The sequence below is a fragment of the Gekko japonicus genome, unplaced genomic scaffold (assembly GCF_001447785.1).
Source record: "Gekko japonicus isolate JY-2015 unplaced genomic scaffold, Gekko_japonicus_V1.1 scaffold823, whole genome shotgun sequence".
Taxonomy (NCBI): domain Eukaryota; kingdom Metazoa; phylum Chordata; class Lepidosauria; order Squamata; family Gekkonidae; genus Gekko; species Gekko japonicus.
This window is the reverse complement of record NW_015170915.1, coordinates 51038-68289: the sequence shown is the minus strand read 5'-3', so window position 1 is coordinate 68289 and position 17252 is coordinate 51038. Positions and strand designations below refer to the sequence as shown.

The 17252-nt window shown below is 44.1% G+C and overlaps 1 protein-coding gene across 1 annotated transcript in view; it reads right to left on the bottom strand.

The window, feature by feature from the left end:
* Positions 1 to 236: 236 nt before the first annotated feature.
* The window catches only part of LOC107116751 (keratin, type II cytoskeletal 5-like), an 18433-nt gene continuing 1417 nt past the window's right edge, over positions 237 to 17252 (bottom strand). The window contains exons 2-9 of the mRNA XM_015418742.1: positions 9724 to 9938; positions 9275 to 9335; positions 8462 to 8557; positions 7058 to 7222; positions 5993 to 6118; positions 5015 to 5235; positions 2250 to 2284; positions 237 to 839 (exon numbers count right to left, since the gene is read on the bottom strand). Coding sequence (XP_015274228.1) covers positions 583 to 839; positions 2250 to 2284; positions 5015 to 5235; positions 5993 to 6118; positions 7058 to 7222; positions 8462 to 8557; positions 9275 to 9335; positions 9724 to 9938 — 1176 coding nt within the window. The 3' untranslated portion in view covers positions 237 to 582. The remainder of the gene's footprint in view (positions 840 to 2249; positions 2285 to 5014; positions 5236 to 5992; positions 6119 to 7057; positions 7223 to 8461; positions 8558 to 9274; positions 9336 to 9723; positions 9939 to 17252) is intronic.

The window sequence follows — 17252 nt, the reverse complement described above, 5'->3', positions numbered from 1 at the left end:
ATTAGTTTGTTCTGGAGCCATCCTTCCTGACCTAAGACAAAAAATGTGTGAGCCGGAGGTTAAAAACCTGTGAGCTCGCTCACACTAGCTCAGCTTAGAGGGAACACTGGTACCAAGCAATATTATTGTTTTCAAAACCTGCCTGATGTATGTATCTCCATTTTCTACTATTGATTCACAATAACCAGATGACACAAGGGTATACGTTACAATACGCATTTTATTGGACAAAATAACACCAAAAAAAAGTGAAAGGAGAATTCAAACAACTTAACCAAGAACAAACAAATAGTGGTCTGATTTATACAAAATTTGGAAGTGCTCTGAGGAAAAGAAAGGGGGCAGGTTGCACATGAGTGCAAAATATGATCAAGGCAGGCCTTGATACAATCTGGAATGTCTGTAAAGCAGAGCTTGGGGGGGAGTAATGCCAAGTATGATGAAACAAGCTAGATGTTTACCAAAGCAATTAACGCTGTAGGAGCAGATGTTTCTCTGTAGCATGACGGACATTAGTGAGACCCAGTACAGTGTCAGAAACCGGCAGAGATTTCATTGGAAGAGACTGAGGGAGATAGCAGTTTACTTCCTGCAGCTTCTTTGAGAAGAGGAGCTCGAAACAAATTTCATGCCGGAGCAGCTGCCGCCCCCGAGGCTCACCCCTCCTCCGATGCCTCTTCCGCTTCCGGAACTGAAGCCGCCTCCTCCGACACCAAGTCCGCCCCCAAGGCCTACGCATCCTGCTCCCATGCCAAATCCACTTCCTCCTCCCAGGCTGAGGCTGTTTCCACCTCCGTAGCAGGCAGCACCACCGCGATTCATGGTCGAAGACACAACCGCTGTGGAAAGAAAAGGACGCAGCTCATTGAGAATTGGCCCCTCAGTGGAGTGAAATAAATGGAGGGGAAGGGGAAGATCCCATTGTCTACTCTGCAGGGCAAAAAACGGGGTAAGATCAGGCAAATGGGCCCTTAAACCAGCTCAGCCTGATGAGTTATGGCATCGCATCATGCGGCAAAACATCCAGGATACCCTGCTAGTGAAATGATGTTGTGAAAGTCACTGCCAGTGGACATAGTGATCGCCATAAACGTGTGTGTGTGTGTGTGTGTGTGTGAAGTGCTGTCAAGTTGCAGCTGAGGTGGCTTGCCATTGCCCGCCTCTGTACAGCAACCCTGAATGTCCTTGGTGGTCTCCCACCCAAGTACTAACCAGGGCAACCCTGCTTAGCTTCCACATCATAGGGTTGCCAAACTCCAGGTAGTGGCTGGATATCTCTTAGGATTACAACTGATCTCCAGGCAACAGAGATCAGTTCACCTGAAGAAAATGGCCACTTTGGAAGGTGGACTCTATGGCATTATGTCCCACACCCCGCCCTCCTCAGGCTCCACCCCCCCCCAAATCTCCAGGTATTTCCCAACCTGGAGCTGGCGACACTATTCCAAGATCTGACAAGATCAGGCTAGTCTGCATCATCCAGGTCAGGGTCCCCATAAACACAGATGGCTTTAAAAGAGGGTTAGGCAAATTCAGGGAGGAGAGGTCCATCAATGGCTACTGGACCAAAGGAAACCTCCGTATCTAGAAGCAGCAAACCAGGAGAGGGTCTTGGCCTCTTTGTCATGTTTGTTGGCCCTCTGGGGCAACCGGTTGCTTGCTGTGTGAAAGAGGACGATGGACTAGATACACCACTGATGTGATCCAGCAGGACTTTTCTTATGTTCTTAGTGCAAAGATATAGTTACATCAACACAAGTGCATAGTGTGTAGCCACACTGGGACCAGGGAAAGTTCCCCATTGGCCAGTGATCTGGAGGGGGCTGATGGCCAAAATGAAACTCCAGCACTGTAGAGGCCACTTGGTTGGGACCATTCACCATCAACAGTGATTGGTATCAGCTTACCAATTGCCTCCTCCAGCACCACTGGCAGTTGGCGGTGGGCTAGGGGTAGGTAATGGGTGAGCTGAGACGTATTATTGGTGCTGCTGGCCAGGTCTGAGCTCAATGCTGCCTCTACAGTGCTGGTTTGTGACACTGCAGGGGATGCTCAGTTTGGCTTGCTCCTGGGTCCTTCTAACTTCACCATCTGCCCCCTGGGCCACATATAAGATAACTATGGGTGGAAAGAACGCATGGCAGCATGGAACAGCGGCAACACCATGCAGACCTTTCCATGTAACAGCACCAAGGAATCCTTTTTGCACAGATGTGATCCCAAATAGGAATGTTAAGCAAGGTACTTACAGATGTTGACTGCATTGGCTCCATCATTTCCCAGCCTGTCAGGGGGAGAAAATTGGGGGAGATAAGAATTCAGAGACTGAACATCTGGAGATGGTTCAAAAGAGATAGCATGAGCTTTGGTCAATTAGACAAATTACCAAAGGGGACGGCAGGGCAGTGGGATTTGCACTGCTGTGGTTGTCTAGCTATGCCACTGAGAACACCATCTTGGTCTTAAAATCTTAACATCTGGAACTGAATAGAGGAGCACTGGAAATGTTTTTATGATGTTTATTTACTTGTTTATTAATTGTTTATTGTAATTTAACATTTTATACTGTTTTATTATTACCTGGCATTGTGCCCTGTTAGCCGCCCTGAGCCTTCGGAGAGGGCGGGATAGAAATCCAAATAAATAAATAAATAAATAAATAAATAAATAAATAAATAAATAAATAAATAAATAAAGGGAAGCACTGGCTCATTGTAGCAAAGCCTGCAGTCCTTCTTAGAGATGGGACATTGTATGGGACACATATGTTACTCTGGCCCTCTATCAAATTCTGTCTGTCCATAGTAGGCTCTTCCATTAGTAATCTGAAAACCTTGAATGAATGCCTGATGTGGTTTTGACAGAACTCAAGGTCATTTGTGTTGAGTATTATCCGTAAGAATTTCCCCCCATGTTATCTGAATTGTTGGCCAGTGTTGGGGAGAAGTACATTGCTAGAATAGCAAACCAAGAACCTGCATATGGGAAAAATGGAGCCCACACTTTTTGGACAAAGTCATAAAAAGCGAGCATACCTAAAACTGGATCATCCAGGTCAGGGTCCCCATAAACACAGATGGCTTTAAAAGAGGGTTAGGCAAATTCAGGGAGGAGAGGTCCATCAATGGCTACTGGACCAAAGGAAACCTCCGTATCTAGAAGCAGCAAACCAGGAGAGGGTCTTGGCCTCTTTGCCATGTTTGTTGGCCCTCTGGGGCAACCGGTTGCTTGCTGTGTGAAAGAGGACGATGGACTAGATACACCACTGATGTGATCCAGCAGGACTTTTCTTATGTTCTTAGTGCAAAGATATAGTTACATCAACACAAGTGCATAGTGTGTAGCCACACTGGGACCAGGGAAAGTTCCCCATTGGCCAGTGATCTGGAGGGGGCTGATGGCCAAAATGAAACTCCAGCACTGTAGAGGCCACTTGGTTGGGACCATTCACCATCAACAGTGATTGGTATCAGCTTACCAATTGCCTCCTCCAGCACCACTGGCAGTTGGCGGTGGGCTAGGGGTAGGTAATGGGTGAGCTGAGACGTATTATTGGTGCTGCTGGCCAGGTCTGAGCTCAATGCTGCCTCTACAGTGCTGGTTTGTGACACTGCAGGGGATGCTCAATTTGGCTTGCTCCTGGGTCCTTCTAACGTCACAATCTGCCCCCTGGGCCACATATAAGATGACTATGGGTGGAAAGAACGCGTGGCAGCATGGAACAGCGGCAACACCATGCGGACCTTTCCATGTAACAGCACCAAGGAATCCTTTTTGCACAGATGTGATCCCCAAACAGGAATGTTAAGCAAGGTACTTACAGATGTTGACTGCATTGGCTCCATCATTTCCCAGCCTGTCAGGGGGAGAAAATTGGGGGAGATAAGAATTCAGAGACTGAACATCTGGAGATGGTTCAAAAGAGATAGCATGAGCTTTGGTCAATTAGACAAATTACCAAAGGGGACGGCAGGGCAGTGGGATTTGCACTGCTGTGGTTGTCTAGCTATGCCACTGAGAACACCATCTTGGTCTTAAAATCTTAACATCTGGAACTGAATAGAGGAGCACTGGAAATGTTTTTATGATGTTTATTTACTTGTTTATTAATTGTTTATTGTAATTTAACATTTTATACTGTTTTATTGTTATTACCTGGCATTGTGCCCTGTTAGCCGCCCTGAGCCTTCGGGGAGGGCGGGATAGAAATCCAAATAAATAAATAAAGGGAAGCACTGGCTCATTGTAGCAAAGCCTGCAGTCCTTCTTAGAGATGGGACATTGTATGGGACACATATGTTACTCTGGCCCTCTATCAAATTCTGTCTGTCCATAGTAGGCTCTTCCATTAGTAATCTGAAAACCTCGAATGAATGCCTGATGTGGTTTTGACAGAACTCAAGGTCATTTGTGTTGGGTATTATCCGTAAGAATTTTCCCCCCATGTTATCTGAATTGTCGGCCAGTGCTGGGGAGAAGTCCATTGCCAGAATAGCAAACCAAGAACCTGCATATTGGAAAAATGGAGCCCACACTTTTTGGACAAAGTCATAAAAAGCGAGCATACCTAAAACTGGCTAGCTAGAACCACAGGACCTGGGGGTGGAGATACTGGACTGCCCCCATGAGACCTGTTTGGCTAATAGCCACACAGAATCTATTTCTTACATCCCCTCCCCTTGTTTTAGTGACCTTGTACATAGGCAGAAGTCATCAAGGCTGCTGGAATCTGCGCTTTCCACAACACTATTTCCCAAAATGGGTTTTTGTAAGAGCAATTCCGCCCCCCCCCCCCGTGCTTCCTTCCTTACTAATAAGCAGAAGCCTTCTTCATTTGAGCCACATGGCAGATCCTTTTACTCAGAATCAGAATGGGGGGAGATCATGTAATGTAGAAATGGGATTTTAATGTACTTTAGTGATTATTAATAGAGAAGTCAGACGCACTAGTCGTCTTGGATTAGCTAGAAAGGGGTACAAGGGTGGATCCAGTCGCTACCTCTGCCTCACTAACCTGCATTCCTCTCCTTCCAGGAGCTTCCTGTAAGTGGCAATCTCAATATCCAGGGCCAGCTTGGTGTTCATCAGATCCTGGTAATCCTTCAGCTGCCGAGCCATGTCCTGCTTGGCTCTCTGAAGAGCATCTTCCAACTCGTTCAATTTCTGCCTTGCATCCTTGAGGGCCAGCTCGCCACGTTCTTCTGCCTCAGCAATGGCTGCCTGCAGATTGGCACACTACAGGGGGGGAAATGTCAATTAAATTTGATTGCAAATGCCTTGAGGAAGGGACCTGTCATTTATCCATGCTACTCCAGTTTGGTGTAGTGGTTAAGAGCGGTGTACTGTAATCTGAAGAACCAAGTTTGATTCCCCACTCCTCCACATGCGGCCAGCTGGGTGACCTTAGGTCAGACAAAGTTCTCTGAGAGCTGTTCTCTCAAGAGCAGTTTTCTCAGAGCTCTCTCAGCCCCACCTACTCACAGGTTGTCTGTTGTGGGGAGAGGAAGGGAAGGAGATTGTAAGCTACTCTGAGTAAAGGGAGGGGTATAAATCCAGTCTCTTCTTCTTCTTACTCCTCAAAACACCATTATCTTATGAGTGCCATATAAATAAAAAACTGATAAACAAATGTTTTATTTATGGTAAAAAAACACACCGGGTGATCTTCCTCTGTCTACCTTCATATTGCAATTCTGTTTGAGGAGACTCATACAACAAAGACATTTCTCTGTCAATAGAATAGCAACAATGGCTGATGGTAACATTTGAACTGTGGGCCTAAAACTGGTATGGATGCTGGGAGTGATGAAACATGATGACTAAGGTGCAGGATGGGATGGGAAGTCTACATGATAAATATGATCTTCCATACTCCTTTGGGATGGAACAGGAGCTTAGCTCCATTATGTGGTATGTATGTGGGGGAGAATAGTTTGCCCTCTTTCCAAATGCTAGACATATCCTCACATGGCCATTTTCAGCAATGTCCTACCTGCTTCTTCACATTGTCAATTTCAGCTCGCAGTCTCTGGATATGTCGGTTGATTTCGGTAATCTCATGCTTGGTGTTGCGGAGGTCATCACCATGCCTTCCAGCAGTAGCCTGGAGCTCTTCATACTGATATATGCAAGAAAAAGACACACAAAATGTTAGCATTTATTCTATTTGGAGCAAAAAGTTACTGTTTTAACTCAATAGTTATAATAATCATTTTCAACAGTATACGGTCCGGTATGAAGGCGTGCACTTCTTCTTTAATGCTTTTTTAGACAATTCAGATCTTTGATATACGGCAGATGGAGAACTGCAGAGCAAGAATATTCAACAGCAGAGCAAGGATATTCTGTAAATTTTACCTCCAGAGTAAATTATGCAAATTTCAAAACACTTCCAACTGTTATTTGGTCTACCAAACTGACCTCATTGGTATTATGAACACAAGCAGAAGCGGTTATGGCATATTTGTTAACTCACGGTGGTATTGTGCAATGATTGAATAATAGTGAATATAGCTGAGGGGAAGGAGAAATGATGATCAGTATATTGGGCTGGAGTTTGGGAATGGGCTCCATTAGGCAAGCTTCCCCAACCTGTGACTGTCATGGTGGATGCAACCCACAAGTCATGAGTGGAGGCCCGTTACAAGCCCAGTACATATGCTATGTTGCTGCTCTACTGGGACTGCCTTCTGGAGTATACAGCAGACCACAGTCCATGGCCGATGGGCTGTATTTGTCGCAAGTTATACAGGTTTTAGACCTCTGAAACAAAGCCTTATGTGATAATGCCTTTATCTTTTTAAACTCAGCTCTGCATCCAATATATTCTTTATCTTTGTTTGCTTAATTAATGTTGAGATTCTCAGAGATCTACTTGGGTGGGAACAAACCACACAGTTCTGGCAATCCATATGTTACCACTGCAGCCCCAAGTGTACTAATATATGAATCAGGCTTGGATTTACTGCTCTCTTAGTAGCTTAAATAAAATAAGTGCTAGAACTGTGTTTCACTAGATATGGGTTCTAGAAATTATCTGTTACTTAAGGCTCTTTACCTTGCTTTGGTACCAGGATTCAGCCTCAACTCTGCTCCTGTTTGCAATGTCTTCATACTGACTTTTGACTTCAGCAATGATGCTATCGAGGTCCAAGTTGCGGTTGTTGTCCATGGAGAGAACCACAGAAGTATCGGTGACTTGGGCTTGCATTTGGTCAAGTTCCTGAAGATGATACAATAATATCCCATGGGGGGGGGAACACACCATTTTATACACTAGAGAAAGGTATTAAATTCCCAAGGACAACAATTTTGCCCAGTCCTTACTTTATGCAAAGTTAGTAAACTTGCATTAACTTGCTTGTTTTGTATAGCTTATTCTGATTCCAAAATTTCTGTTTTCAAAGAATTTGGAGTTTTTATAAAATGTCATGGAAATGGTCAAGGAAAAATATATGAGGACTAGTGGTGTGGGCTGCTGGTAAAAAAGTAATAAAACAATACCAATGATAAGAAGCAGAAAGAAGGAACAGATGGGACAATTAAAGCCCACACTGTATCTATTGGAAATCCATATTACTTCCCTGTCCTCATGAAATTCCTTGAGCCCTTGTACATATATTTTCCAGCTCTTCTCCCTATCAATATGGAAACTGGCAGAATGATATTTCCGGGATGCTGAATCCTGTCCCAGATACCTGATTCTGTGTTTCTGTAGTATTTCATTTGACCGATAGAATGGGCTAAATAGAATTTAGCATTTTACATTGGTTTTCCTACGCATTTTTCAAAGGCTGATATTATTGCTCTGATATGTTTAGGAAGATTGACAATTTTTCATGGAATATTGATATTTATTAACCACCATGCTCAAAGAGTAAAGCTTCATGGTCACAGCATCAGCTTCTCTAAGCTACTCTTTTTTTCAAAAAATTCTTAACTTCCTTTGAAGTTCTTCAGAACTTCTGCATGAGCAGGAACCTCCAAGAATGTCTCAAATTCCACTGTAGCAGAAATTAAGTGGCAATACTATCGATGTGCGAAATACCGCTAGTTCTCTCCAGTCCCGTAGTTGCTTCCTTTGCATTTTCTTGCCCAAGCAAATTTACCCCAGGCAAAATCTGGCTACAGTAGGAAACTGTAACTCTGATTCTATGATTTTCTCAGTGTTATCCAGTGAACACTTAAAAAACTAGCTCCTCTCCATGGTAGAATAAGAGCTTGTATCCTACCACACTGCTCAGCAGAGTTTGAAGCCTTCCACCAACCTAAGGAACCTAAGAAGCCTTCCTGGCTCTTTCTCTAGCAGAAACCTAGATGAAAAGAACACTTCAGATTTTGCTGAGCGGAGTGTTAGGCTACAAGCTATTCCAATGGACCACTGGTCTCCCAGCCAGTCCATATATTCTAACAATATAGCATGGAACTGAAAGGAAAAAAGAATAGGAAGGATCCTCCTTACCTCTTGATACAGGGCTTTGAGGAAGCAGAGCTCATCTCTCAAGGAATCTGTCCTGGCCTCTAGTTCTACTTTGTTCATGTAGGCACCATCCACATCCTAAAAAGAGCAATTTATTGTTGAACTAGATGGTCAGAAGCAAAGGAAGAAGTTACAGAGGAGAAAGAATGACCCAGTTTATGCATCGATTAGTATTAGATTTTTCATTTCGTGAGCACTACGTGGAATGCAGTTCCATGAACATTTCAGCCACCTATTGGACAATCCTTTTGGCATTGCTAACGATGAGCGACACGTTCCTCATTTTGTGATCACTGTTTCAAAATCTCAAAATAGTATAGAAGCTGAGCACTCCTACACTGTAGGAGATGAAGAGGGGGGGTGCCAATGTGTGTAAAGTGCCATCAAGTTGCAGCTGACTCGTGGTGTCTCAAGAAAGAGGCTTTCAAGGCGATTGAGAAGCAGAGGTGCTTTGCCATTGCCTTCCGCTGCAGAGTCTTCCTTGGTGGTCTCCCTTCCAAGTAGTGACCTGCTTAGCGTACGAAATCTGACAAGATCAGGCTATACCATACTGCCTTCCCTCCCAAGTGCCAATATAGCCTTAAAAAAAAAAAGATGGGCACTATCACAACTAATCACTTCTGGACAACGGCAGTTTCCCAATGTTTCAGGAACCTGTAATTTTCTTTGCAAAGATATATACTCTTTGCAGGGTAGATGCAACCACGCTGTAACGCTGCAGTAAAGGAAGATAATCCATGAAACAATCTCTCCTGAAAAACAGTGAATGGAATTGCAGTGTTCAGAGACACTTACCTTTTTAAGGGTTACAAAGTCATTCTCTGCAGCTGTACGCCTGTTGATCTCATCTTCATATCTGTTAGGAAAAGAAAAACAAGGCTTCTTTAGCTAAATCAGAGAGACCAGGCTGCATCCCTCAAAGGAGTTTAGAATGAGGCCCTGTGTCCCAGCAGATTATTCTTAGAATGGTGGCTCTAAAGGTGACCAGTTTTTAGTGTTTAGTGCCTCAAGTGGCATAAGCACCTGGGAGCGAGGGGTTGTGCCACTCCCAGACAGGAACTCTGGAGGCTGGTGATGTGTTAAATCCTTGTCATGCCAGCGGGCATTACACATGAACAGGCTACCAGTTTGAGCAGTGGACAAGTTGTGATAATAAAACAGCCCTCAATTTTTATGCGTTTTACAAGAAAAAAAATACAAAAATGGGAGTGATTTAAGAGAAACAGAGTGAGAGAGAGATTTACTTGGTCTTGTAGTCCTCAACAAGATTCTGCATGTTATTCATTTCTCCATCCAGTCTTGCTCTCTCATTCTCCAGGTTATTCAGCTGCTTCCTGAGGTTGTTGATGTAACCCTCAAAGAGTGGTTCAGTGTTTTTTCTAACAATTTTCTGGCCTTGTTCCTGAAGCAGCGACCATTTAGTTTCCAAGACTTTATTCTGTTGTTCAAGGAAACGCACCTGGAAGCAAACAGATCCCCAAATGTTACTTATTCCTGTTGCATTACCACAAGAAGACAGCTTCTTTTGTCATGTTTTAGCAAGGTGAATGTGTGCATCCATAGTACAGGAAATAAAATCAAAACCCTGCACATAAACAGAAGGAAGTGAAAGTGGCAGCACACTGCGCATCTTTTCAATTCTGGAATTAATTTTCAAAATCCTCTTAGATAAATTGAAGTTTAGAAAAAAATAGATTCAGTGGAGAATTAAATTACGGAACAATATAGCAATGGAACAGAGAAAAGCTCTCTTCCCTTGCACAAAACATACTATAGCCCTCATGCAGAAGAAAGTAAAATGCTTCACCCAGCAAGGTAAAGCCACCAGGTCATCCCAAACTCCCTCAAGGGTATGTTTTGCTGCCACCAACTTGCAGGCTTTTTCTTCAGCTGCTTCAATGTCGTGGAACCAGGGGTCATTTCCTGTAGGAGCGCACAGGAGCGGAGCTCTGGCAGTAAAGAGCCCAGGGGGCGGGCAGATGCAACAAGCCCCACCCCCTGCTCCCAGCAGCCCTCAGTCAGAGCAAGAAGCAGCCAGGTAAGTTGCAGAGCTCCCCCCGGCCCAAAACAGTCCAATGGCACCTTTAAGACCAAGTTTTATTCAGGTACGAGGTCTCCCTCTGCGAGGACAGATCTGCCCGTTCTCCCCCCCCCCCCAATAGCTAGCAATCCAAAACAGTCCAGTGGAGCCTGAGCGGTGGGTGTTGCCTTCTGACACACTTCCGGTGATGTCAGGGGGTGTGGCATATGCAAATAAGTTATGCTAATTAGCTCCTGCATCACTTTTTCTACGAAATGACCCCTGCGTGGAACATTTCCCAAGAGGAAATCGAAAGATTTATCTCTCTCTTTGAACTTGTGGAGGGCTTGTAAAACACAACTTTGCAACCATAGAAGAGCCTTTAGTTTGTTGAGATAAGTATTTCAGGAAACAGCAGTCTCTGATACAACTTACTGAGCTTCCCCCCTGCTTGTTGTTTTAATTCTGCTCTTCTCTGAAAATACTAATTTTATTGTTGTTGCCTGCCTTGTGTCCTAGTTACCTGGGAGGAAGGTGGGCTTGCAAATGTTTTACATAAAGCAAAATAAATATTTAACACTGTAGCTTTATGCAAGGACCACAGCATAGCACTGCTTATCACCAGTGTCTCCTTCACATTGCACAGAGAGTCTCCGTGCCAGTTTCAGTTGCACCACTGAACTTTTGCAAGTGGTCTGGCATTCTTCTATAGAAAGTAAGGCATCCAGGAACTACACATTACAGCTTTCTTATCTGGAAGTTGTTACATGGCAACGTCTTCCAGCAGCCGCCTCAAGGAAGATATTTTATAGGATGACCGTAAGTTGGGGATGAGCAGTGAAGTGGCCATCTTAGTTGACTGCTCACACTTTTTCAAGTGGTAATTTGGTTATTCAAGTGTGGTGCAAAGAGTTCAATTCCCCCCCCCCCAATCTAGGTAAATGGGCAGTAGAATGAAAACATTAATGAACATTTCAATTTGTATGTGGCAGCAGTGAAAACAGCAAATCATATGCTGGGGATAATTGTGTGCTTTGTGCTGTTAAGTTGCTTCTGATTGATTTATGAATCCATGACCTCCAAAATGTCCTATTACTGAAAGTCTTGCTCTGGTCTTGCAAGATCCTTTACTAAGTCAATCCACCTCATGCTGGGTCTTCCTCTTTTCCTACTGAAATCAACTTTTCCTAGCATTTTCCAGTGAGTCTGTGGATAACTAGGATAGGATAGAATTGCCAGTATTATAATGCTCTTGCGAAAATCTACCCACATTTGTAATACTGTATACAGTTCCATCAATCAGTCCCTCCATCAGTCGGTCACATTTTTAAAGTCTATCTTTCCTCCAAGGCAGACAGAGTGGCATAGGTATGGTTCCCTCTCCCAGCTTTATCCTCACAGCTATCCTCACCCCAACTACGTTGTGATGCTGCTTCTTCCCTCTTCCTAAAATCTCTTTCTACACTGTCTATAATGAAAGAGTCTCATAAAACTTCATGATGCTGCAGCACCAGAAGAAAGTTTTAGTGGATAAGTGGATAGTTCATTCAGAAGAGTAGCTCAGATACTGAAAAGTCTTGCAAGTCTGGCTGAATACAACAGCCCCAGCCAGCTAGAAGGGAGAACCTGTGAATGGTCTACAACACCTCTAGATAGGAACTCCACCTGACCCTGAGTGAATATGCCCTCCAGTTTCCTGCTGGAAATAAGCTAATGAGATAAGTTAGTTCTTGTGGCCCTTTCTTACATGCTCAGGGAAATGCTGATTGCCACTTTGGGGTCAGGAAGCATTTTTCTCCAGGCCAGTTTGGCTGGAGATCCTGGAGGTTTTTTTGTCATCTTCTGGGCATGGAACAGCAGTCACTGGGGGTATGGAAGGGGAGGTAGTTGTGAATTTCCTGCATGACGCAGGGGGTTGGACTAGATGACCCTGGAGGTCCCTTCCAATTCTATGATTCTGTGATTCTATAACTGAATTCTAGAATTCAAATAGAAGCACACAGCTGTTAACTCTTCATTCTGTCTTTATGTTGCAGCAAGAATCTTGGTGCTTACAACAACAGCCATGAGGTAAAGTACATATTCGAATGCAAGACTAGTTTTTCTCCAGATATGTCATCAAAAAAGAGGGAGTCAGCACAGACAATTTACAGTTATGTCCATTTGGGGGGTATGTAACCTTTTGGGGGTATTACATTCAGAGTCACCTTCCTTTCAAGTAAATACTGTATTTATATTATACTATTTGTTTATTTATATTTATAAATCTGACTTTTAGACTGCCCTCCCCTGTGCACAGGGCTCAGGGCAGTAAACAACAATAAATACATTCATAACCAATTAAAACAATTCCAATAGATACATTCATAAGTCAATCAATCAATCAAGTCAGCCATTATTGGCATATAACATTCATAAGTCAATTAAAACAATTAGTCAATAAGCAATACAAAGGATTCCAAACAATTTCTGATGGTGCTTACAAATAAACCAATTTGTATCCTACCCCATGGGGGAGAGAATAAAGGACGACACCAGGCTAAATGGAACTGATGCTGTCCTCAACAATAGGCCTGGTTAGGGTTGCCAGCCTCCAGGTGGGGCCTGGAGATCTCCCGCTTTTACAACTGACCTCCAGCAGACAGAGATCAGCTCCCCTGGAGAAAATGGCTGCTTTGAAGGGGGGACTCCATGGCATTGGACCCTGCTGAGGCCCCACCCCTCCCCAAACCCCACCCTCTCCTGGCTCCACCCCCAAAGTCTCCAGGTATTCCCCAACCCAGACCTGGCAACCCTAGGCCTGGTGAACATCTCTGCCTTACAGGCCCTGAGGAACTGCATTAGGTCCAGCAGGGCACAGATGTTATACAGCAAAGAGTTCCACCAGGTCAGGCGCAGGGCCAAAAAAGCCCTGGCTCTGGTCGAGGAACAGATGTTTTTTGGGCCAGGGATCACCGTTTTTTTTCTCCCCAGAGTATAATGCTCTTCGGGGAGTATACCCGATACATTGGTCCCACTAGGGAATGTGTTTACAGTTTTATTTGACTTTACGCTTTGCCTGAGTCAATGGATTCCCTAACCAGGACTGAACTTCTTCCCCATTCCACCCTTGTCTTCTCCCATGTCTCTAAGTTTCTTGTTTTCTTTTATCTGGAGTAATTTGTCACAACATTTCTTTCAGCATCCATCCCACACCCCTCAATCCACTCGTACCACTCAGGGATAGAAGGAAAGGATTATCTCTCCCTTATTATAATTGAGTAAAGTAAAGGTAAAGGTTCCCTTGCTCGAAAGCCAGTCGAATCCGACTCTAGGGTTACGGTGCTCATCTCCGTTTCAAAGCCGAAGAGCCAGCGCTGTCCGAAGACGTTTCCGTGGTCATGTGGCCGGCATGACTAAACACCAAGGTGCACGGAACGCTGTTACCTTCCCACCAAAGTGGTCCCTATTTATCTACTTGCAATTTCTTGCTTTCGAACTGCTAGGTTGGCAGGAGCTGGAACTAGAGACAGGAGCTCACCCTGTCTTGCGGCACCCGGGTCTTGAACCGCTGAACTACTGACCTTCCACAGCCTGCAGTTCAGCGTCTTAACCACTTGAGCCACCGCAGTAGTGGGCACCAAAATTCTAAATTTGACCCCTTTAGTGTTAGGCCGGTGTAACTGTCACTTACCATATCTGCCGACCAATAGAAGCCCGGGTCCCGCCCACACCACCACTGCCGCACCCGCGAGTCAACCAACGCCATTTTAACTGTCGGCCCAGGACGACGAGGACTACGAGGGCCCTACAGTCGCCACTTCAGAAGGGGTGAACAAACCGGCCTTCCCCCGCACCCAGTCAACCCCAGACAACGGCGGCCGCCTCGCCCCCCACAGAGTCCCGGCTCCATCCCCCCCGCCGCACCGTTGTCTTCCTACTCAACGGGCTTTACTGCTAGTTTATTGATAAATTAGTTAGAAGTGGAAACATGGGGCGGGGCAGGTTAGGGAGGAGGGGCTGAGGGAATGCCAGATAAAACAAAAAAGCTGTCAAAAGATAGTGACAGACGGGGACAGCGAATATCCCTTGGGAAGCAATTCCATAATCTTGGTGCCATGACTGAGAAGGCCCTCTGTTGGGCTATCCAAAGAAGGCCTCAGAACAGTCCTTCAGATATTCTTTTTATTCTTCACAATCCCTCAGACTATAGTAGGCTGAGCAAAATCAGGTGCACCTGTCCAAAGTACCTGAAATTCTTTCTGTTTTCCCCTCCCCTTCTCCTACATCCAGAAAGCCCCTCCTTAGTTGACCACACCCTGTGAGGTAGGCTACACTTGAGAGATAATATTTGCCTAATTCCATTTTATCAAGAAGGATATACAAGAAAAAGAACAGAACAAGGAAGCCAGAATGATCAAGATGCTGGAACCTTTCCTGTATGAGAAAAAGTTAAAGCGCTGGAAACTTTTCAGTTGTTGTTGTTGTTTCAATTTGTATCCCACCCTCCCTGTCATGGTGGGCTCAGGGCGGCTTACAGAATATACATATATTAAAACAACACATATATTAGGAAAACACAAAAAAGGGGTAAAATGCCTTCAGTTTATAAAATTATGTGCAATGTGGAAAAAGTGGATGCTGAGGTATTTCTTCTCAGTCTCCATAATACTAGAAGTTGGGGCCTTCCTGTCAAGCTTGGTCCCTTTATCCTGCCTTCCAGTGTGAGATGGGTCATGACCAGAGACAGAGTTTTTTCAGTGGTGGCACCATGCCCGTGGAATGCCCTTCCTCATAAGGCTCGCCTGGGACCTACCCTACTTGTCTTTTAGGAACCTGGCTAACCGAAACGTTTCTTTTTAGCTAGGCTGTGAATTGAATGGTTGATCCTTTAACCTGTTTTCTAGTATGCTTTGGCCTGAGAAGTGTTTTCTGTGACCCATTTTAAGATGTTATATGTTTTAGGCTGTTTTTAAGCTCTTGTGGGATTTTTCATGCTGGGTTTTAAATAGTTTTTAAAGTGGTTATGACTTTTTTGGCATTATGTTTTTGTTATCTTTGTAAGCTGTCTCAAGCAGGCTCTATGGAGAGGCAGCATAGAAATCATCAAATAAATTGGTTGATTGATAGGAAGTTCATGACAGACAAAAGGAAATATTTCTTCACAGATCATAAATATTCCCCTGGACTCACTGCAGGCCTCAGAAAAAGGACAGCACCAACTGCTGAAGGAATACCAGAGGGTTGGAGAGGGGCTTTAATGTCTCTTTAATAAACCCTTGCCCCTGTCTTTGTCACTTCACTGCCAAGAGATGAATTATATTCCTTGGCATCTTTCTGTATTGTTGCAACCAACTCTAAGTGAGAGAAGAGGACTGAACCAATGACAGAGAGAAAGAAGAAGAGATTGGATTTATCCCCGCTCTTCACTACTTGAAGGAGTCTGAAAGCGGTTTACAATCTCCTTTCCCTCCCCCTCCCCACAATGGACACCCTGTGAGGTAGGTGGGTCTGAGAGAGCTCTGGGAGAACTGCTCTTAAGAGAACAGCTCCAAGAGAGCCATGACTGACCCAAGGTCACACCAGCAGCTGCATGTGGAGAAGTGTGGACTCAAACCTGGTTCTCCCAGATTAGAGTCTGTGCTCCTAACCACTACACCAAACTGGAACGACAACAGCAAAATGGTGCAATGGGAAAAAGAATGTAGGAACTGCTATAGACTATTATACAGATCCCTCTGAAGAAGTGTAGGTGAAACGCATGGTGATAGTTTAACAGAATAAAACCATTATTCCCCCCCATTGTACCATTGTTTTTTGTTCTTTCACTATAAACATTTTGGAAATCATTTGATCAAAAGGTGGAACAGAAATCTCAAAATAAAAGTGCATAATGAAAGGAGGTTAGGCAAACTCACGGAGGTCTATCAATTGCTGTTGGCCATGAGGACTAAATGGAACCTCCATGCTCAGAAACAGTATGCCACTGATTACCAGTTGCTGGAAGTTAACTGTAGAAGAAGGCATCTTCTTCTCAGTGAAAGGAGATTGTCCCAGTGGAAGAAGGTACCTTCTCTACCTGCTTGCGAGCATCCCAGGAACATCTTCTGGGCCACTGTGGGATGCAGGATGCTAGACAAGGTAGACTTTTGGTCTCATCTAGCATGGCTTTCTGAGGTATCCCATCACAATCAAGAGTAGATTCATGCATTGGATTTTGTTTCATTTCATATGTTTTTATTCATCCCAAAAGTGTCTGTTTCAATGAAGCTCTCTCTATCCCCTTTCTAGAGAACACAACTTGTGTTCTTTATTAGAAAAACACTGGCTTCCTCATAAAAGTGAAACTACTAGAGTCAGAGAAAGAGGAGACTGCAATAATGAAAGAAAGAGACCAAAACAAAAGACAATCATTTCCCCCCCCTGATACGTACTGTTTAGACAGGCAATTATTTTGTTTACACGGTAATTATGCTAATTAAAACACCTCATTTTGTAATTATTGTGATTAATAAGAAGAAATGTACAGGTCTAATCAATAGCCTTACCTTACCTATACAATTTGTTAAATATTCATAGATGATGTATATTAAGAAAGTATTCTTGAGCTGGTTGCAAAAAATCTACGGAACTTTCTGGGAAATTCACTAAGCCTGGGATGGAAATTTCAGAAGAATATCTATAATCCATCATGGCTGTTGAGATCTGGGCTAAGCTGATAAAACCGAAAGTCGTCCCATGATTGCATTTAGATGTTTTAATTTTAAATTTTCA